The sequence below is a fragment of the Equus quagga genome, chromosome 2, assembly GCF_021613505.1.
Source record: "Equus quagga isolate Etosha38 chromosome 2, UCLA_HA_Equagga_1.0, whole genome shotgun sequence".
Taxonomy (NCBI): domain Eukaryota; kingdom Metazoa; phylum Chordata; class Mammalia; order Perissodactyla; family Equidae; genus Equus; species Equus quagga.
The window spans coordinates 47,173,576-47,197,088 of record NC_060268.1 but is presented as its reverse complement, the minus strand read 5'-3'; the positions used below and the strand labels follow the sequence as shown (position 1 = coordinate 47,197,088).

The 23,513-nt window shown below is 39.8% G+C and overlaps 1 protein-coding gene across 1 annotated transcript in view; it reads right to left on the bottom strand.

Annotated features, from left to right (window-relative positions):
• SCG3 (secretogranin III) overlaps nucleotides 1-18,080 on the bottom strand; it is a 36,752-nt gene extending 18,672 nt beyond the window's left edge. The window contains exons 1-8 of the mRNA XM_046654641.1: nucleotides 17,814-18,080; nucleotides 17,109-17,161; nucleotides 16,558-16,603; nucleotides 16,247-16,462; nucleotides 10,997-11,139; nucleotides 10,062-10,211; nucleotides 7,427-7,604; nucleotides 3,570-3,686 (exon numbers count right to left, since the gene is read on the bottom strand). Of these exons, the coding sequence (XP_046510597.1) occupies nucleotides 3,570-3,686; nucleotides 7,427-7,604; nucleotides 10,062-10,211; nucleotides 10,997-11,139; nucleotides 16,247-16,462; nucleotides 16,558-16,603; nucleotides 17,109-17,161; nucleotides 17,814-17,904 (994 nt within the window). The 5' untranslated portion in view covers nucleotides 17,905-18,080. The remainder of the gene's footprint in view (nucleotides 1-3,569; nucleotides 3,687-7,426; nucleotides 7,605-10,061; nucleotides 10,212-10,996; nucleotides 11,140-16,246; nucleotides 16,463-16,557; nucleotides 16,604-17,108; nucleotides 17,162-17,813) is intronic.
• Between the last annotated feature and the right edge of the window lie 5,433 nt (nucleotides 18,081-23,513).

The following is a 23,513-nucleotide window of genomic DNA, read 5'->3' as shown; positions in this document are numbered from 1 at the left end:
TTCCATCTCTCTAGAACACCTCCAGGGTTGGGGCCTATGATGGACAGCTGTGGTTTTGGCCTACTCAACACCTTCTAGTAACTACATCTTGATTTTCCTCTGGAGAACCCAGACCTCTCCTATTCTCAGCACATTTGGCTCAAGAGGAGGCTGAATAACCCAGGCCTGGCTCCTCAGGGTCTTCTTCCTTTCAAGGAGGAGCACAGGATTCAAGCCAGGCCAATGAGAGTCAACGCTAGGACCAATGGGAGAAAGAGGCTCTCTTCCCACCAGGAGTACTGTGAGGATGTGAGATTGGGGCTATGCCAGCCATCTTGTTCCCCATAAGGGAGCAGCTTGTCTGGAATGAATTAACATATGGAAAGTCAGAGCTGTGAGATGGGGAAGGATAGATTCCTCACACCACTGGTGGACTTCACAAACCTGAAGCCAGACCACCCCCAGCCCTGGACTTTTCAGTTATATGAGGCAATGAACCCCCTTTTCACTAAAGCCAAACAGTTGGATTTCCATCATTCAAGTTCCTCCCTAATTCAGGAGGCAGCCACTTCTACCGTAGGCTTAAGGGTGAGAATTTCCCTCCGCTTATTAAGCTGAAATCTGTATCCTTGTCTTTGTCCTAATTTTGCTTTTTGGAGTAACATCGTTTAGGTCTTACTAGACAGGAATCTAGACTATGACCACCTCAAAGTAGTCAATGAATTAGAATCCACACTCTTTTTATTCAGTTGTTCAACCAGCCACATACCTAACTCACTAATAAGGCAGGCCTTTTTTTGCTATTTGCAAACAAGCATTTCTTTGCAATTAGTCTATAAAGATTCCATTATTACTTTGTATTATTTCTTGCAGGTAAACTCCTTCCACCCTACCCCAACCCTCTTTTGAGAAGAAAATCAGTAGATCCTATTGAGTGACGCATTCTGTTTTCTTCTTTGAAATAGTGGCCTTGGCTGGCAACCTTCGTAGTCACCACACTGTTGGGACCAGAACAGAAAAGTAGGTAACTGGTCGTTGTTTGTCACTCACCAAGAAGGGAGGAGAGGAGGCTGATCAATCCTCTCTATTCTACCCATGGTGCCCCTGAGCCCTCGGGGGCCTGAGGGTGGACCTCCACAGCAGCAGAAGTCAAAGCCAACGCGCTTACACAGAAAATTCTCTAAACATAACTCATTTTGTGATTGTGAAAGTTACACATGCATATATGTATGAGAAAATGATGAAAACAGAAAATTATAGAGAAAAAAATAACACGTTATGTCCAGATCATGTTTTGGTATATTTCCTTCCAATTTTCTATACATATATTCATTTTTTTTAATTAAAAAAATTTTTTTCTAACTTTTCCTTTTTCTCCCAAAGCCCCCCAGTACATAGTTGTGTATTTTTAGTTGTGGGTCCTTCTCATTGTGGCATGTGGGATGCCGCCTCAGCATGGCTCGATGAGTGGTGCCATGTCTGTGCCCAGGATCCAAACCAGTGAAACCCTGGGCCACCAAAGTGGAGTGCGCGAACTTAACTATTTGGCCACGGGACCGGCCCCCATATATTTATTTTTTAACACCAAAATTGAGGTCATATTCTAAATGGCTCTAAGCATTCAACAGTATACCATGAACATTTCCCCCTATCGTTAGTCTTTATAAACAATATTTATGTTGTATATGTAATATTTAGAATTATTAAAAACACATTTGAAAATAAAATTCAGATAGTCTATCATAAGAATAAATAAATAATTTTAGATACTCTCCTCTTGTGGAGTATCTAGGTTATTTCCACTGTTTCGTTTTGTTCCTATAAACCACTGCTGTCCGATAGAACTTTCTGCACTGATGGAAATACTAATTTCTGTCGTCTTCAACATGGTAGCCACATGTGGCAAGTGAGCGCTTGAAATGTGCCTAGTGTAACTGAGAAACTAATTTTTAATTTTGCTTTATTTCAATTATTTTTAATTTAAATAGCAACATGTGGTTAGTGGCTGCCATATTGGACAGAACAGCCATAAACAGTAGTGAAACACATCCCTTGCACGTTAGCCTTGTGGCATCTCTAACTCATTTCCATAGAATAAATGACTTCATGTGGAATTTCTGATCACAGGGTATTGGTATGGAAAGACGACTGATTTGAAAAATGTCTTTGATCTACTGTTAAGTGAGTAAAGTAGGCCATAAAGCACTATGAGTAACATGAGCCCATGTTTTTGTTAAATAAACTCAGAGAAAGAAACTACATAGGTATATATGCGTGAGTGCATGCACACGCGCAAACACACACACACATAGAAAAACATCTGGAGAGAGATAACCCAGAATGTTTACCTGAGTGCTGGATTATGAGTAATTTTTCACTTCCCTTTTAACATCTTTTTGTATAGACTGATTTTTTGAAAATAAATATGCTTTTTTTATAATGAAATAAACCTCAGCAAAACTATTTTCATGTAGAAAAAAATGGAATTCATACAGAATAATTCTGGATTACTGTGAGATTTTCTCTTGTTTACTTCTCCCTGCCCCATCAAAGATTAGAGTGAGGGGCCGGAGGTCATCTGCCCAAAGGACGTCAGGGATGAAGGTATTTGTTGATCGACTAAACCAAACAAGAAAGAGAGGCTTTTTTTTTTTTTTTTTTTTTAAACAACCAACATGTAGAATTGAAGAAATGTGCAAGCCTATCTATAAAGTTCAAGGAATCAGGGGTCAGCAAACTTTTCTGTTAAGGTCCAGTTAGCAAATATTTTTGGCTTTGCGGGTCACATGGTCTCTGTCGCAACTAATCACCTCTGCCACTGTAACACAAAAGCAGCCACAGATAACACTGAAACCAATAAGCACCGCTGTGCTCCAATACAACTTCATTTATGGACACTGAAATTTGAATTTTATGTACTTTTTTGTGTCACGAAGTACTATTCTTCTTTTGATTTTTTTTCAACCATTTAAAAATGCAAAAGCCATTCTTAGCTTGTGTGCTATACAGAAATAGGCAACAGGCCACACTTGGCCCAAGGGCAGTAGTGTACAGGCCCTTTGATTTTACAGATGCAGACACTGAGGCCCAGCAAGGTGAACGCCTCCCACCACCCCCCCAACCCCCCATGCTTCCCCCACCCCGCGGACAGAGCTGGTTGGCGGCAGAGCTGGGACCAGGAGGTAGAACTTCCCAGCCCTGGTCCAATACTCTTTCCTTCTCGCCACAAACAGACTTCCTGGTTAAAATCAAGACTTTTTTGTCCTGACCATCAAACACAATTGAAAAAAAAAGAAAGTCAAATTTTAAGTAAATTGTCTCCTGGAGATTATCAGAAAGTGTTAATTAGGCAAAATACGATAAATGTGAAATGTTTGTACTTGGGCTGGATCTATTTCAATACAGAGTTGAAAATTTCCGGGGACCTTTATTTGTGTGCATGGTCAAGCTGGGCCATTCTGTTTACTCCGATGATTCAGGCTATTTGGGCGTAAATGATCAGGTTAGTGAAGTAATTATTGTCGAGTCCCTAATTCCCTTTGGACAGTGAAAACCATCGGCGTGGAAAACCAAATAGACAGGCCTCTCACCGAGGTAGGAGACGCCTTCTTCTGGGGATATGGTGCCGTACTTCACCATCATCTTCACAAAGTCAATCAACGTTTTCATGATGGTAATCAGCGTTTCTTTCTCTTTTGCCTCTTTTTCTATACAAAAGGACAAAATAATTTTAAAAAACTAGTGGAGTATAGCTTCATCTGTCAATGTTAATTTATGAAATACAACATCTTATTGAAATATTTCTCCCTGCGTTTACAGCTAAAATCACATATACAGACATCTGGTCCCGGACTTAAGATGGTTCAACTTACGATTTTTCAACTTTACAATGGTGCAAAAATGATATGCATTTCAGTAGAAACTGTACTTTGAATTTTGATCTTTTCCCAGCACCTTTTCGTGATGCTGGGCAGCGGCAGCGAGCGCATCTCCCAGTCAGCCCCGGGATCACAAGGGTAAACAAATGATACACTTACAACCACTCTGGGTCCATACAACCGCTCTGTTTTTCACTTTCAGTACTGTATTCAATAAATTACATAAGATAGTCAACACTTTATTACAAAATAGGCTTTGTGTTGGATGATTTTGCCCAACTATAGGCTGTGCGTGTCCTGAACACATTTAGGGTAGGCTAGGCTAAGCTATGATGTTGAGGAGGTTAGGTGTATTAAATGCATTTTCTTTCTTTTTTTCTTTTTAAAGATTTTATTTTTCCTTTTTATTCCAAAGCGCCCTGGTATATAGCCGTGTATTTTTAGTTGTGGGTCCTTCTAGTTGTGGCATGTGGGACGCTGCCTTAGCATGGCCTGACGAGTGGTGCCATGTCCGCAGACAGGATTCGAACCAGAGAAACCCTGGGCCTCCAAAGAAGAGCGCGGGAACTTAACCACTTGGCCACGCGGCCGGCCCCCTTAAATGCATTTCTGAGTTACAATATTTTCAACTTACTGACAGGTTTATCAGGACGTAACCCCATCGTAAGTCAAGGAAGATCTGTATTTAATCTACAAAATACTTAAACTTGATTGGGAGTACAGGACAATGTATAGGTGTACCGAACTTTTTCAGAAACGGGCAATTATAACTTCTCTAAAAAGGTTTACTTTATTTGAAAATATTTTATTAATAGAGTAGATATAAAGAGACAGTTTGCAACCAAGGTAGTATGAACTCAAAAGGAAAGTTAGAAGATTGATGACCCAACAACTATTCTTTATTTAGACTATGTTTTTGATGGTAAGAACGACCTCTTTTCATTAATCAAACTTAATACTTGAAACAAGAACACACATGTATCTTTATTTTTTAAATGTAAGGTTGATTTTTTAACAAGGGTATATATTGTTTCCTAAACTTTATTTCATTTAACAGTATTTGTGCATATTGTAAAAATATTCCAACAGTTCAGAAGTAAATAATAGTGAACGTAACATTCTCTCCCTCCCTGCCTACTCCTACTCTGTATAGGTAACCACCATTAACAGTCTCTTGGGAACTCTTCATAGCTAACATACTGTTCCGCATCTTGATAAAAAAAGATGGCCAATGATTTCATAGTAGTTCAGTAGATGTATCAATTCTAAAATCAGAAAAAAATTTATTTCCATTATTGAAGAAAAGAAAAACCAAGGGGGCCAACCCTGTGGCCCAGTGGTCAAGTTCGTGTGCTCCGCTTCAGTGGCCCTGGGGTCGCTGGTTCAGATCCTGGACTGGGATCTATACACCGCTCATCAAGCCATGCTGTGGCGGCATCCCACATAGAAGAACTAGAATGACCTACAACTAAGATATACAACTATATACTGGGGCATTGGGGAGGAAAAAAAGGAAGATTGGCAATAGATGTTAATTCAGGGCTATGCTTTTTTTCACTAAAAAGCATAACAAAAAAAGGAAGAAAAACTAAGATGCGAAAGGAGAGCCCATTTTCTCTATTCTTTTAGCTGCCATGAAGGATTTCTCTAAATACTCCTAGTCCTTGCCCCATCTTTTCATCCTCCCCATAGATGTGGTTGGTAGGCAATAGCCATTAGTCTACATTTCTCAACTGATTTGATTTGGGATTTTTCTTCTTTCCACTCCCCTGGAACAGTAGAAGGTAGAGATCTGAGAAAAGTGCCTGCTTTGCAGATTCGAATGATCCCTGAGATCAGCTGTTCCAGGAGCTAAATTGAGGAGTAGGGAGTGAGCAAGCCCATTGTTGGCTCTTACGCTAAGCTACATTCTACGACTCAGTCTTTTTTATCAGTATTAGAGATATTTTGGTTTCCTACCCACTTTATTATTTCCCAATTGGTTCAGACCTTAGGTGAGAAAGACAAGTACTATCAAAGAGCTCAGTGTAAGTATTTAAATTAAAATTCTATAAAAATAAAGGCAATTAAGAATGGAATGAAGGAAACTGAAAGATAAAAACAAATAAAGAACATTCCATATAGTGGAATCCTAAAAATGCCATAAAAGTCACATAGTTGGGAGAGAAGAAAGGTGGCGGAAGAGATTCTGGACAAGGGTTGGTAAATAACTTCAGCCATCACATTATTTGCTCAAGGTCACATCCAAATAGGTATTTGGTATCAGGCTGATGCTCTTCACTGACAAGAAGTGACTCACCAGGATGACAGAGGTTCTGAGCTGCACATCTGCCAACCAATGGGGCAAGATAGCTCAGAAGGGACCCTCAAGATGTACAAGCCCTGCAGACACCAGCAGAAGGGCCAGTGCCATCTGGCCAGTGTCTAGAATTGAAAGACAAGGATGTTCTGCAGAAATGAAAGCACGCTCTAAGGTCACTTCTTGGGGAAATGTTACCATTACAGAAATCTTTATTACAAATGTTCAATCTGGAGCTGAATCTTTGAACAAGAGGAAAAGCCATAAAGCAGTGTGGGGCATCTGTCTGGACGATAAAAACAACAGAAAATTTGCCTGTTATTTTCCTCCTTGCAGATTAACCAAAAATAAACATGAACTGAAATCTTCAGTTAACTTATTTTGGTGCATATATAAGAGAAAAGAGCAAGACACATTAAGGACTTTCTGGGTTTTTTTGGTGAGGAAGATTTGCTCTGAGCTAACATCTGTTGCCAATCTCTCTCTTTTTTTGCTTGAGGAGGATTAACCCTGAGCTAACATCTGTGCCAATCTTCCTCTATTTTGTGTGTGGGTCGCCACCACAGCATGGCTTAATGAGCAGTGTAGGGCTGCGCCCAGGATCCAGACCCAGGAACCTGGGCTGCCAAAGTGAAGCATGCCAGACTTATAACACTATGCCATGGGGCTGTCCCCAGGACTTTGTTTTTTTAAAAAACATCATTTCCCAAGTGTGTTTTGCCCTCCTGACCTCCTTTAGTCCAAGGTTTATTTCACTTTCATTCATTTGAAGACTGAAGATGAAAATGTCTAAAGAGCAATTTCTGAATCACTTAAAAAATGATAAATTATGTTCCATTCACTGTTCACATTCACCCACTAAGAGAGGATAATGAATAAAGCCTTTGTAAAAAAAGATTTGCAATAAGAGTCAAGGCTGAACTGGGTCAGCCCAGGAATACTGATTCATCTCCACAGCTGCAGAGGTTCTTTCCAATACCATGGACACAGCACATATTCCATAACTGTTTGTTGAACAAACAAATGAACCCTCTGGTAACAAGAAGATTAAATTATTCAGAAACTCCACCTTTCCTGGTTAGACTTTGCTAAATATTTCCATGACTAGTACACTTGAAAAACATCGATGTGAACTCTTTTCCCCAAGGCCACAATATATGTCATTGAGGATTGCATTTGGAAACTGAAAACAGGAAGAAAAAGAAACCCACCCACACATTTCCTGAAATGATGGTTTCTATTCCATATGGTTGGAAAACACAGTGTTTACCTGAATCAATACTTTTCAGGAGTGCATAGAAGTTTGGGAAATATTGAAGTTCCTCGAAATTGTCTTCATTGTAGATTTTAGTTCTCCTTTCCAAGCCATTCGTCAAGGTTAAGGTATTAGATACTGTTTCATCATTTTCTCCATTAGTAAAACCATCTTGAATTGCTGCCATTGGAGTCTCCAGTGGGGGAAAAAAATAAATAAAAAAATAAACATTGTGTTAGAACTAATGACACTCCAGCTTGATCTTTCCTCTGTGGTGCCCTTGAATGTGAAGTGCAAGAATACCTCCTGCTTCGCAAGCTCCTGAAGGCATGTGGGCATCTAGTCACATGGAAAGGTCACTGGGACTTACAGACAGGTACTTCACCTGAAGACCCTGGCGCCTGCTCACAGGAGACTAGACAGGGAATTGCTAGGTTCCTGCTCTGGTCAAGTTCCGCTGCAACAGTTCTCATGAGTGTCTCCTTGTAAAACTGCCTTTCACCCAAGGAGGGGAGCTTTGAAGTCATAATCTGCGGTGCTGAGCTACAGGAAAGCCTGTCAGAATATCTAACACTAGCAGAGCAGTCTCACCTTGAGGACTTCTCAGTGACATTTTAAGGACTGTCTGGAAAAGTGCATAAGACTCTTTCCCCCAGACCTGATCCATGTCCAGTGTTCCCCACCTGAGTTAATGATCCGTTGTCCGTTCAGCGAACTAGACAGAAATCTAAGAACCTTTCTTGCCTCTTCCTCTTCCTTTCCCCCATCCAATCTGTCGGTAGCCTTGTTGACCCTACTTTCAAAATTCATCCCAAATTTGTACATTTCTCTCTTTCTCTACTGCCCTACTCTAGTCCAAGCTGCCTTCATCTCTTACCTTCTAACTGGTACACAACCCACCTCCAATCTATTCCCAGCACTGCCTTTTCCACATTGTAGTGAGTTATCTTTTTAAAAGTATGATCATTTAACTCCTTTGCTTAAAACCCTTTAGTGTTTCTCATTGCTCTTATGATAAAGATCACTATCCATATATGGCTCAGAAGGCCCTGCCTGGCCTGGCCCGGGTTCACTCCCCCAGTTTCATCTCTCTTGCTCTCCCTGCATGCCAGCCACCCAGTCCTTGTTTAGTTACTTGATACTGCACACATCCTCCTCCACGTACTGCCTTTCATGTTCACAAATTAACTCCTAATTCAGCCTTTGGTTTTTGGCTCAAATCACTTCCTCAGGGAAGCCTTTTCTGAGCCCAAGTCCGGGACAGGTTCCTTTTTTATGAGGTCTCGTAGAACCATGCTTCTTTCCTCGGAGCACTTAATGCAGTTGTAATTAAAACACACGACTACTTGAAGACCACCTTCCTCCTTCATTAGACCATAAGCTTCCGGAGAGCAGGGATTATGTCTGTTTAAATGAGCATTGTATTCCCAGTGCTTGCTACGTAGTTGGTACCTCAATAAACATTTATTGAAGGAATATTTAATTCGCATTGATACATTTAGATAACATGAATGAACAGGTTAAGCATATGGACATTTTAGAGATGGGCGAATAAGGAGTACCCAACGGGAGCGAAGCATCATGAAAGTAGCTATGTCAGTTTCAGTTCCGACTGGAAAGCTTGAGTGAAAGTCATAAGTTCTTTGATAAATTTAGAAAGTTTTCTTAGAGTGGGTGGTTCTTCAAAAGCTGTTTAGAAAGATAAAAGCTGGTGGGGATTGGAAGTAGAGAGAGTAAAGGAGAGCTTTTAAGCTATCTGGTAAAAAAAAAAAAAAATCCAGACCCAATTTCTGTTTTTTAGGCTCTTCTGAAACGACCATAAGCCTACATACTCTTTTCTCTTGTATTTGGGATAGGATGTTGGAGAAAATGAGGAGAGATGGGGTCTGGGTGCTCTGGTAGAAAAAAACCAAAGGACAGGTGAGGAGTTTGATATGTTCCTGTTTCCTTCTATGGTCAGCTTCATTTAGAGTTTCAAAGGAATTCAAGGAAGGGATAAAGATTTCAGTAGCTTGGCTGATGCCAAGGAAAAGATGAAGAGGCACGGAGCCCAGCAGGGAGAAGGAAGGAGGAATGACTAGTCCAAGTAAAGGATGAAAGGTAAGCCTCTGAACCAATGAAAAGAGGAAGGAGCAGGTGGAAGAGCACAGGGTGAAACCAGCAACTGGCTCTGGGGAAAAGAAAAGCTGGTGTGGCAGAGGATCAAATCAACCGAGTTTCTGTTTTTGGGTTCTGGGGGCAGATGATGACATTCACTGTGAACAGAAGTTAGATACCAAAAGAGCTATGAAATATTTGGTTCCAGGACATTGGAATTAGGCAAACAGTTGTTATGTGAAATAACCATTTCACATAATATTATGTATTATTTTACTGTGGGGTATAAAACATAATCTTTACTATCTAATACAATGTAACATGTATCTTGAAATTATTTTCAAAGCAGAATTCATTTGTATCTTTTAACTTATTGGTATTTCATGAATATATTTTAAGTGGGCTAAAAATGTCACATATCCCAAATCTTCTTTAGGACCAAGTAAGGTACTAATTATATGCAGGTTGTATTAATTATATGCAAATACAAGTAGACACACACATGTCCATGCACATGCATATATACACATCCATAACATACACATATACATACCACTTTCTCTGGGATTTTTCCAGCTTGACTCTCGGTCCTGCTTGTGGGTTTACTGGGTTCCTCCTCATAATTGTTGGCTTCCTTTGAGATCAATTTTTGTAAAACCTCAGCTACTTCATCTTCCAGTGTGTGTGCTTGGCTTTCTGTGATCTGTTATAAAGAGTCAAAACACATAACTGTTATTTCCATTTATGTGATTAAAAAATCTAGACTAAAGTCTGTAGTTGAAAACGTGTTTTTAGAGAACCTTCTGGTCCCTTTTTCTGGACAACCTTTGTTTATGCCTCTACTAGTTGCTGGCTGTTATAGTGACTGCCCAGCACTCTTTGGGCTCACCATGCCAGTGGTCAGTCCTGTCTGTTGGAACCCATGGAACACTTATTTTGAGAAACATCTTGAGAGTTGTTTCTTAATCCTCAGTGGCAGGTTGAGGTCAGGTAATGGAAACATGGAAATTCAGTTCCTGAATAAAGCCTGTCAGGGCTGGGAGCCAAGAGGAACAGGGTCAAAGTGGATTGCTTCGAATTTCCCAGATATTGCTTCCCTTTGCTCATGTTATTTCCTCCTCACATCACACACGTCTTTTACTTCTGCTGGTTAAATCCCATCTATCCTTTTAAGCTAGCTTCAAACACCTCCTTCTCTGAAGCTTTTCCTTACTGCCCAACTGGGTATAGTCCATCCTCTGGCCTGCTGAACTACTCTTACGATTCTTATGCTGCTTTCACCATGGGCACGTGTGTACTTGTCTAGTTCCTCTGATAGACTAAACTCCTAGAGGGAAAGAATATTGCCTTACTTGTCCTCAAAACCTAAAGTGCCCAGTAGAAACTAGATGCATAGCAAACATTTGGCTACTTGAATTGAGTGGCTTGGCTTCTTAGCATCTTCCAAACTGGATTAAGAATTTGTGTTTATTCTCACGCGCAACTTACCAGGCCAAGATTCAGCAGTTTAGAAACGATCTTGTCAAAAACCCCTCTGTCATTTTCCTCATAAATCCTGGTAGCAATTTTCTGGACAATGTCTTCTGCAGTTAAAGGAGTTCCATCTAGTTGGTGAAGGCCATCTGGATCATCTAGACAGAGCAATCACAGTTTCACATCGTACTGATCACAGAACTATTTCATGGATCATATTACAGTCATGTGTCACTTAACCATGGGGTTATGTTCTGAGAAAGGCATCGTTAGGCGATTTTGTCCTTGTGTGAACATCATAGAGTAGACTTACACAAATCTAGATGGTATAGCCACTACACACCTAGGCTATACGGTACTAATTTTATGGGACCACTGTTGTACATATGGTCCATCACTGACCCTGTCATTATGCAGTGCATGACTGTATATAATCTATACTTGCTCTTGCACACTCAGATATGTTTGGAATATATTTATGGTGCAGCTTGGTTCACATGAACTCTTGGTTTGGAATAAAATTTGACTTGAAGTTAAGAACCAAGTGTGAGGGGCCGGCCCCGTGGCAGAGTGGTTAAGTTCGGGCACTCCACTTCGGTGGCCCAGGGTTTCACCGGTTTGGATCCTGGGCACAGATGTGGCACCGTTCATCAAGCCATGCTGAGGCGGCATCCCACACGCCACAACTAGAAGGACCCACAACTAAAAACACACAACTATGTACCAGGGGGCTTTGGGGAGAAAAAGGAAAAATAAAATCTTTAAAAAAAAAAGAACCAAGGGTGATAATGGAAATTCTGAAAGCTTCTTATGCGATTATAAGAGGAAGATCTGAAGACACCACAAAGGGTCACTCCAGTTTTTATTCTCACCAAAAATACAAACAATAATGTACTTTTAATTATTATCATATGCCGTATTTATGTAGTATGTCATACTGTTCAAAGCACCGTTGTATTATATAATTTGATATTCCATTTCCACACGGAGAGTAGATTGGGAATATCTGTACACGTATTCCCTTTGCTGGCACATTCCTGGGCTGAGGGTGGGGGAACCTGCCTCACACCTAGAATCAGAGAGTGTACTAAAGATTTTATGACTTACCTGGAAGAAATATTTAATTCTAACTGAACATGAGTCAGAGTGCCTTTATGTAAGAGAGATTAATGTGACAAGCCCCTTTCTCCAGAGAATGGGGAACTTATTTTAAGTGCCTGGAATTTAAACTTTTAAAATGTGACAACAGATTTGCACAAAGTAATGTGTAAATTTCTGCAGAGAAACTTGCAAATCTGTATCCTTGGCTTTCTTGGGAATCCATTTGGCAGCACTACTTCAGACTAAAGCAAGGGCCCATCCTGAAGGAAGGGGAGGATGCAGTAGGGTTGGTGGCCAGGAAGCATTGCACCACATCCATGGAGAACTCCCAGGAATCAATGGTTTTTTTCCTCACCTATACCACGTGGAGCAATATATTAATACATGCAACTTAAAAGGCGCTCTCCCTGTCACCTCTAGGCAGATTGGAAAGATTAGAATTTTAGCCCCAGTGATACCACCTGTTATCTCTGCATCCTTGGACCACTCTACAAAAAGATAATAGGATTACCTATTTCATGGGATTGTTGTAAGGATCAGAGGAAATAAGATGTAAACGCACCCTTGAAATTGCAAAGTAGTATATGAAAGCTAATGTTCAATATTATATGAAAGCTCATTATTATCTACAGTGGATTTGTACCTGACATAAAGGAACAGCAATTATCTTCTAGAGAAAATAGAAATTGAGTCCCTGGCCAGATTCTGCCCAAATAATTCTGGTCATATTCATTCACTCTAAGAGAGAAGGACTTAGTATTTCTATTCTGTTTCTGTCCTTTTCTTCCATGGCTTTTGGGGGGTTCAAATATGGAATTTCTCTCACAGCCTTTCTTCCAGACCCTATGGAGATGGAGGTAGATGCAGCCTCAGGCAGAACATCTTCTTGTTGTTTGAAAGGAGGTGCAGGAAAATGAGTAGAGTGACTATACACAGAGGACTGGAAGTTCCCTGACAGTATATTATTGCCGAGCTGTCAGCCAGTCCTTGAGATGTGAGCCCTTTGAGCTCCTGTGTACCAGAGTGACAAGCAGAAGAGCCCCTAAGAAAAAACCACAGATCAGTTCTCCTGCTGGCTGACTGACAATTGGGCTCAGCATCCATTTTTTCCAGAGCAGGGACTCACTATCATTTAGGTCTGATTTTTCCATTTGTGGGTTGCAACACAGACTCTTGGGAATATGTGAAGCAGAAGCTGCCAGGGTCTATGCAGAGGTGGAAGAATTTATTTCCCTTCCCACTTATCCCTCAGGATCTGAAAAAGGAAGAATATCGGTTGCCTGCTGGAGCTGGAAAATAACTGAGATGACTGTTTTTCAGTTCATTTACTTCACATCGAGGAGGACATTAGCAATGCTCTGAAGAAATAGCCTCTTTCCTCTGCTGTACTGCTCTATTCTCTTGAGCCAGGATCTTAGGCATCCCCAAGAAGAGCTTTGCTAGATGGGGTTAATAGTTGAGCACTTGGGCATTGCTCCTTACCTTCCACTGATTTCTCCTGGCTCCTCTAAAATGGACGGAGTTACTCAGAACGACTTCTCTACTGCTCATGAAGGGGTATTTCACCCTCCCATATAGACCCTCAGAGGAAAGCCAAACATGAGTTCAACATTTATAACTTTTAAAAATCAGCAACAACCTTCTAAGTGGATGTGAAAGGGCCATGTTCCAAGTCATCATCTTCCCAGTTATGTTTTGAATCCTCAGCATGTAATATGGCACTTGACATTCATTTGTTCAATACATTTTATTAAAGTCTTAATATGGGCCAAAACTGGAAATAGAGTAATAAATAGTTGAGGCATGGTCCCTAACTGCACAGAGCTTATTGTCTTGTTCATAGTCAGAAACAGCAATTGCTCAATGAATATTTGTTTGGTGAATGCACACAGGAACCCAAAAGCACTACTTCACAAAAGAAACTTGGAAAAGTCCCGAATCACACATACTGTAGAAAGCACCGAAAAAGAGAATTGATGGGCCCTATAGCACAAGCCCGCTTGGAGGTTTCCTAAAGGCGAGAAAGTACCCTGCAGAAGTTAGGCTCCCTCGCCCTCCCTTCTGGGATGTAAATCTGCATGCCTCTCAGGTCCTAGTCACCTTGGTGGTCCCAAACCCTTCAGTACCAAGATTTTCAGGGTAGGAGGGGAGACCTCATAAATGATATGATTTATATCATAAATCATATGATTCACCCATAAATCATTTTCTCTAAGAATCTTCTCTGTAATGTCAAGTGGACTTAAAATGACTCATAGGATAAACCTAGAGCCATCAGGATAAGTACTTGGTATTTCTGAGGCCGTTTGGGATGATAATAAAACATTGAACAATTTAAAAGTAAGTTACTCAAGTTAGCGGTCCGATCACAAACAGATCTGTGCCTCTGCTGGCACGTGCAACCAGTTTGACCAAAAAGATTCAGTCAAACAAACATTAGACTATTTTTTAATTTTGTTAAATGAAATGGTCAGTTCAGAGTGGTTGAATCTGTTTTGTATGCAGCTATGCCCAGTGTCTATTTATTTCTAGTCCAAATATTTTAGGTTAAAAAGTAGACTTCAAGGGGAAAAAACCCTAAATTTCCTCAAGTAGTATGCAATATGAAATGTTTCAAAATATAAACCATCTCCCCCACCCCATATATGGACAAAACACTTCTGAACTCTCTTCAGGCTATGATATCCAATGAAAGACAATTTTAATTGGTAGTTGTTTTCTGGCAGAAATAATCAGCATAATTCTCTTGTGGACACAGAACAGAATAAGGACATACAAGAAAATCTATAGTCACTCCTAAGCACTGGTTCTCAGAATGGGAAACACACTCTCTTCCTCAATGCCAAGGTACAATAGTTTGTTTATTCCCTCATGTATTCTTTTACTTGTTCATTCATTCATTCATCAATTCATGCAATGAATTCATGAGCATCCAGACACTGGGGCTACAATGTCTCTGTTTTCATAAAGTTTTCAATTTAGTTGAGGAGAAGGACATAAGTCATAACTAGTCACACTTAGGAATGTAAAATTATGACCTGCATTAAGCGCAATGAAGGAAAGGAACAAGGTTTCTATCAGATTGTGAGTGCTGGATGAACTGAGAAAAGCAGAGAGAAACCAGTCCTTGAAGGACTGTGGAAGCCACATTAAGAATTTTGGTTTTTATTCCAAGAGATATGGGAATCTATGAATGGGTTTTATGCAAAAGAGTGACATGTTCATATTTATGTGTTAAAAAGATCACTCTGGCTGCTATTGGAGTTGGAGAGGGGCAGAACAGATGCTGGAAGATCTGGTAGAAGATTTTGCTGTGGTTCGAGTAAGACATTATTGGAGCTTGGACAAGGCTGGTGGTGATTGTGGATAGAGAAAAAACATCTGAGAGATACATGGTAGGTAAAGTCTGGTGGATTAGAATTTGAGAAATGAGGAAAAAGAGGAATAGTTGGATTCCTAGATTTCTGTCTTAAAATATTGGATGGGTAGTAGTGCCTTTCCTAGAGAAAGAGCCCTCTAAGAGGGCGACGTTGTAAGGTGGACAGAGATTATGAGTTTAATCTTGGACATGTTAAATTTGAGGTGCCTCTGAGACTTTCAAGGGAAGATGTTGAGTAGATATACATATATATATAAATTATAGATAGATAGATTGATTGATCGATCTCAGAGAAGTCTAGGCTAGTGATATGAGACATCAGGATATAGATGGCAGTTGAAGCCATGGCAGGTTAGAATGACCTAGAAAGAAAGGATATGGCTAGGAAGAGAGCACTGAAAAGGAAGTAATGGATATTTCACCTTTGGGGAAGGGTATTTTATTGATTTAATTATTTGAGAATTATGATATTTTGTTTGTACTAATAGTTAAAATAAATTGGAATGTTAAAATGAACTCAAAACATAAAATATAGATAGTAGATTTAAATTTTTTTCCAAAAAATCAGTAAGGGAAGCTTTGAAGAGAAAAGAAAATTTGGGCTTCTGTGGAGCTGGGACATCACATATTATCAGTAACTTTGGACTTCATCTCAGTTTTGGTCCTGACTAACAAAGGATTAAGTGTATAAGAGGTATTTTGAAAATATAGGACTTTCTCTTAACCCATAATGGGAAACTTCAAGTTAGAGAAAATGGGAAGCAAAGTTCTTTTTCCCCATTTACCTTGAAATTTATGATCCAGTCCACTCTTAGTAGAATCATAATCATCAATCAGTCTTCGATTCTTGGTTGAATCGACGTCTTCCACATTCAATTTATTATCATATGGGGAGCTTCCTATGGATTGTCTTTCCTTCTCAATTTTTTCCTTTTCTGTTATTGCCTTTAGTAGGTTCAGGTTGTCAACAAAGGAATAATTGCTTTCACTTGGCTTGTTTTCTGGAAGAAAAGTCCCCAAACTCAAGACATCCATTTTAGTTAAGATTCTGATAGCCTACATCATTTAAATTAATATCAATACAATTTCTTTTTACCTGGAGGGTATGTCTTTTTAATCTTGTCTGCTTCTGCTTCAGCAATCTGTGAAACAAACAGGAGATAGACCTGGTTTTAAATCATTGCTTCACCACTTACCAAATATGAGAGCTAAATGATTTAATCTCTATGGGATTTAGTTTTCTTGTTTGTGAAATATAGATAATTTCTATCTCAAAGCATTGTCATAGGATTAAATGAGATTTTTAAAAGGGAAGATGGTCTATAAATATTAATTCCCTTGTCTTATAAGATTGGTGAAAGAAAAAGCTCTGATAAATTAAACAATATCACAATAGAGTGGATGTGATGTTGAGCTCACTGGGTTATTAATACAGCCAGCTCTGTGTATTATACAAAACTCTGTGTATATAACTGTCAGGACAGAGAAATTACCAAAACTATATTTCCCATCCTATATTTCCCAATTTATTATTAAGCTCCTGAGGTTTGTGAATTCAAAATGGCTAAAATGTCACAGTATAATTACATTAAATAATAACAACTAAAATAAAATGAAGTAACATTTATGATTTTACTTTTGACCTACCTGTTCATTCAAAGGCCTTTCTGCACTCAATTCTCTATTATGTAGGGGGTTGTCTAGAATAAACACACACAAATATAAATTTAATTGTGCATCGGAAAGATACACTATGTCTCGTTACATAAAATCTCCAAAAAAGAAAAACAAACAGGAGAAATAGTTTTGGATGACTGTGAAACAAAAATATATATTAACAAAGATTATCAAGATTATACAATAACAGTGATTATCAATGTTGCCTTGCTTATAGAATTACACTTTTTTTCTAACTAGAAACCTAACATATAGTTCCAATACTTGGTTTACCAGCTGTTTTCAACTACAGAGCATAATTTGAATTGGCGTTATTAGCACATTAAAAGCTCTTTTATCATACACTGCACATGTTATGAATAGAACATCTGAGAAAGACTGTAAGACAATTAGGGAAAAAAAGCCATTTTATTAGGGGTAAAAGCCACCCCCCACCCCCAGTCCCCAGTTTCAAAATAAGATCTTTCAAAACAACCCTGCTATTGCACTACCATTTAAAAAGTAGGGGAGAAAAATCTGTCTTCTGTCTCTGAATTCAAACTGATTTCTTTGTCAATATGCACGGATATGATTTGATCCGAAAATGAGGCAAGGTGATTTACAGCTCACGGATTATGCCAAGCTTTACCTTTTCGTGGCGAAATAAAAGAGATGGGAAGGAAAACGTCCGCGTACCTTGGCTGCCTCCCGGTTTGGGGAAAGCTTGAAGTGGGCTGCTGTGGAGCACCAACACCAGAATCCAAGTGCCGGTCCAAAGGAACCCCATTCTTCCACGCTTGGCTCAGAAACAGCCTGGCGCCGGGCTCCTGGAGCTGGAGCTTTTGTTATGAATGAAAAGGAGGAGTGAAAACAGGAAGAGCTAGGAGGGCGGACGCAGGGAGGGAGAGTGGCGGGGACCGGGCGGTCGGTGGAGCTCCGCGCCCTTTGGGAGTAAAGGGATTAGAAAGGCTCAGGGCGCTCGGGAGGCAGGTCCTCAGGTGGAGGAGAGCGCTGTCCGCGCCGTGAGTGCTGAAGTTCCTGTCACGCGGAGCCGGCCGCGGGTCGGCTAGGGCGTAGCCGTACTCGGGCTCCCTCCTTCAGAGGAAGTGAGGAAGAAAGCGCATGCTCGCTGAAAGCCAGAGGCGGGAAGGGATGGCGTCAGCGACTTCAAAGCTACTCCAATCTCCCGGGAATGGAAGGGGGAGGGGCGACAGACGGGCTGGCGTATTTTCGTGCCGCAGTCCTAGGGGTGCTCCTGCGCTCAGGGTCACCCGGGTTGCCGTAGGCTTGGACATCATTGTCGTAACCTCCCAAGGAAACGCTGCCTCAAGGACCCAATGCCTTCCCTGTCTGTGCACCTGTCAAGGAGAGTTGGATAACCTCGTGTGAAGGGTTCTGTTTTGGGGTTTTTATGGGATAGCTGCCCCAGAATCCCTTCTTTCCATTCCCCCTTCTGCACGCAAAAGGTAGACATAATTCTTATATCCTTAGAAAAGCCCTGCCTTTTGTGATTTGGGTTGACATACCAAGCGTCCTTTGGTGCTCTTCATTGTGTCTCAGCTCTATGAAGTCTTTTGAATTGGGAAATTCAAGGAATATTCTTTCAAATAGTCAGATTGCTACAACACACTCTCAACTCTCCTAGATGCTGAAACAGAACTGAAAAATCGCTACATCTTCCCCTAAGAGTGAATGTCATCATCAGTCCTGGGTAGGTGAGCAGCAAGAGCCAGTTTCATTCTAAAATATCCCCTTCCCCACCAAGGGGAAAACTTCCCCTTCACCACTACCAAAAAACAAACAACAACAACAAAAACTGTACTTTTGTAACATTCTTCTCCAGAATTCAATTATGCCTACGGACCTGGCTGTTCCAGGGGTCCTTGAAGAGAAGGGATAGTCAGGAAAAGAATTTTACATCATAACTAGGTCAGGGAGGTGCTGCTTATATTCTGAAAATATTTCCAGAAGCCTAAGATTATCACATAAAAGCAGCTATCAAAAGACTTTTAATGATGAATACAAGCAACACTAATGTGAGCAGGGTGCTGAGTAGGTTCTTTAGTCTCTGATTTTTAAGCAGAGCTTGGATCCTTTCCTTTGGACTGTGGCATGCTGGGAACCAGTCTGAATAAAGACCAAAGAGAAGGATTCAGCACAATCAGGCCTTTGATTTCTGTGCCTCTGCTTTTCAAGGAGCAGGTTAGTCATTCAAGTCCCTAAAAACAAACAAACAAACAAGCTAACAAACAAATCCCTCTCTTTCTGGAGGTTTTTGAGTTTGGAAGTCATTCAAATACTTTGCTTAAGAACCTAAAGAGTACTTTTAATCTAACAGCTACTTCAAAACAAATAGTTGTTTCTTGGCAGTGATAACACAGCATTATTATCCCAGTATACTGTGTTTTAAAAAATTGTCACAATTTAAAATCCCAGCTGAGTGAAGGGTAAATTTCCTCTTCTTGAAAACAGAGATGGCAGGCTCTGCTTACCTCATAATGTTATTGTGGAGTTCAAATGGGTATGTGTTTTGATCAAATCATTTTGATGCCAGGAATATTTTGACACAGGCTAAAAGTAAGTCATGAAATGTTTTCAGCTTTTAAGAAACATCACCCAGTATTGTGTGAAATAGCCATTCACCAATCCTAAGACTCACTCTATTGCTGACCTAATCCCTCAGCCTCACTCTATTCTTTGTTGTGTTCCTGACTCATTTCTCTCCGCCCCATACGTTTGCAGTTGGGAGAGGCTCAGGATGAAATTAACATAAGGGATGGCTATTGAGCACATTGCATTACTCACAAAAATAAAAACGGTATTTGATCATTCTCTGCCATTTGGACTCAAAGTGACTGTGTTAAATGGCCATTAAATCTAGGAACATGTTAGGTTTCTGATCAAACGAGCTGTGGAGCACTAAGTAAACTGTAGGGCATGAATTAGTGTACATTCCTTAGTCTTATGGATGTTTCTGCTCGACTTAGCATAGGTCTATGAATGGAACAATCCTAAGTTTCATTTGTTCATTAGTTCATTTAACAGATGTTTACTGAGCACCAGAAATGTACCAGGTATTGAGATAATTGCTGGGTATACAAAGACAAGTAAGATATGCTTACTGCTGGTCTTATAGCCTAATAGAAAGGACTGTGATTATAACAACAACAACCACCGCAACTATTTACTGGGTAAGTTTCATATGCTGCACATTGATCTCATTTAAATATAAGAGAATAATAAGCACAAGAGTGTATTATGGGTCCCTGTTATATGTGCAGAGTTCAAGTGAGGTACAAATAGTGGAATGGATAGTCAGAAAAGGTTTCAAAGAGGAGATGTCTCTTTTCATAATAAAAAAAGTTTAAAATATTTTATTATTTTGTGTAAGCACACTATAAACTTTGAATAATATAAAAAATATGTTGAAATTATAAAAACAAGTGTCATTGACAGATCAGGTTATCATGAAACAGACTACTTACAATGTACAGTGAGTTTGTTAATGATGCTTGTGCACATGTCAACATACACATAGATTGATTGTCATGTGCTCATTCACTGGTGGAGAAGATGCTTTTTGAGCTGAGTCCTGAAGATAGAGATATTTGAGGGATGTTTTTATTTACTATAGAAAAATTGCTGTATTAATTATTATTGCGTATTTTATTATAGAGTTTCAAACAAACACAAATGCAGAGAAAATATTGCAGTGAGCTCTCATGAATTCATTACCCAACTTCAATAATCATTAACTCATGACCACCTTTTTTATTTTATATCCCCAACCACTTTGCAACCCCAACGGATTATTTACCTGTAAAAATCCCAGATTTCATACCATTTCATCCATAAGTAGTCAGAATGTTTACCTAAAAGATAAGGATTCTTTTTTTCCAACATTACTGTAATAGCTTTATCATTCTTCATAATAATAATACTATCTTATTATCATCAAATATCCAGTCACAGTCCATATTTCCCAACTTGCCTTATAAATATTTTCACAGTTGGTTTGCTTGGATCAGGATCCAAATAAAGCCATGAATTGCATTTGGTTGGCACGTGAGGGACACATATGAGTGTAAGACTAGAAAGGTAGATGTTGCAAGCTTTTCTTTGACTTCCTCATACAAGTTAGTGGCTTCCTTAGAGTACAGCACACACTTCCAATATAGCATCTATCCCATTGTGCTGCTTTTTGTACATCCTTCTCTTCTCCTTATTTCAAAAATAATAAATACACATTGAAGGAAAAATTCTGGAAATACGAGTAAACAAAAAGGGGGAAAATCATCTGATAGAGATAACCACTACGAATTTCTGGTATATGTCCTTTTGGTGCATGTTTTTTAAAAGAAAGTATTTTATACATATATTTATAAGATTGTGTCTTTCAGTGTAATTATCTGCTTATGTATTTAGCTGTCTATCCAACTAAATTGTGAATTCCTCAGGGAAAAGATATTGTGTTACTCATCTTTCATTTCTCAGCCCTTCTTACAACATCTGGAAATCTATTTGCTTAAATAAATGAATGAAGTGATGGAGGGTTGCCTGTTTACTTTTAGTCTTCAAATGCCAAGACTGTGATGGCTGTCCCACATTGGAAGATCATGACAGTCTTGCAGAGCCAGGAGCTGTCAGTTCCTTAAAGAGCTGTTATCCACTCTGTCATTATGATTCTCCGCTCAACATTTTCTTTACAAAAAGAGTAGTCTTGCAGAAGAAGTGTTCATGAAAGGCCTAAGAATAGACAGCCAGAGCTGGCGAAGGCCCCCACAGCTACTGTTATAGTTATGGATCTGTCGCTCTTAAAGAGACTGACACAGAATGCCAGCACTGGAGATGGCTGCTGATATAACTCAAAGGAGAAGTAGATGTGGAATCTGGAAAGTCACCATCAGAAGAAAGTTACAATAACCAAGGATAATGGAAGTGAGCAGATAAAAAGACTAAAATAATCAAGCAAAGTGAAGGCATGGAAATGAAAACAGTATATGAATAAAGAAATTGGGCCCAAATGATAAGATGTTATGGGCTACCTCCAGAGTGGAAAGAGCCAGAACTGAATCTGAGAGTGGGTAGGAGGAGAAGGTAGCTGGATGGCTAATTTTCTTCTTGTTGCTTACCTTGCTTGTCCCATGGTTGAACCAGACTGGGTCAATCACCTGTGCAAAGGGCCATGGGAGGAAGATGTGAGGTGCTACGACTGAGGGCTCCCTCCAGAACTACAAGGATAGAGCAGTTACCTAGAAGGAATCAGGGTAAGGGAATAAGGCAGACAAAAATAACAGACACTCACTACACCAGGGAATACAGTATTTAAGATGGACCAAGCATTATTGAGTGAAAAACATCAGATTGCCTATTAGCAGTATGGTTCCTATGATAAAAACTGTGTGTGTGTGTGCGTGTGTGTGAATGTATGTGCACACATGAATAGAGAGTTATCAGAAAAATCTGTTTCTCATAATTTTTACAGTGGTTGCCAGGTTAGGGTTTTTTTCTTTGTTAATTAGGCAGTCCTGAATTCCCTGAAACATGAGTTGAAAACATGGATATGTATTGGTTTTATTATCAGAAAAACCAATGAAGCAATATACTCTATATAAATAATTTTATATACTAAAACATATTCCATTATGTTTCAGACAATTGTAATGAATTATTTTCTTCTGCCATATGAGAATAGATTGTAATAAGTTCGGCAAAGGGGAAACTAAAATCTGGTGGGAGGGTTTTTTGTTTTCTCTGACACTCTGCTGCTACTTGAATCCATTCTAAACAATTTTCACTCTGCATTGTCATTGCTTGTATGTCTTTTTTATTGTGACTTCTTTGGGGGGTTGAGCTAGTGAGGATTCATCTTTTTATCTTGGTGCCTAGCATATAGTAAAGAGGTCAGTAACTGTTTGTTGAATGGAATTTTATCATCTTATGAATCTACTCAAAACAGTTCTCTTGGCACTGGCCTGGTGGCACAGTGGTTGAGTTTGCACGTTCTGCTTTGGCGGCCTGGGATTCAATGGTTCGGATCCCGGGTGCGGACCTACACACTGCTTGTCAAGCCATGCTATGGCAGGCATCCCACATATAAAGTAGAGGAAGATGGGCACAGATGTTAGCTCAGGGCTAATATTCCTAAAAAAAAAAATACTTATAAAAGTAAAAAATAAAACAGTTCTCTTACGCAAAACTTGGTACCTTTTTTCCAAACCACAGATGTACCTCAAGTCGCCAAACTGCACCAGACACCATCCCTCCCCATCAGCTCTGCCCATCCCCTCCCTTTCCAGGGGCAAGCTTGAGGGGGGCTAAGGCATCCCAAGGGGTCTTCAGGTTAGTAACCACCCTCCACCCTGCTAGGCCCTGTGGCTGGCCTCTGTGGCACTG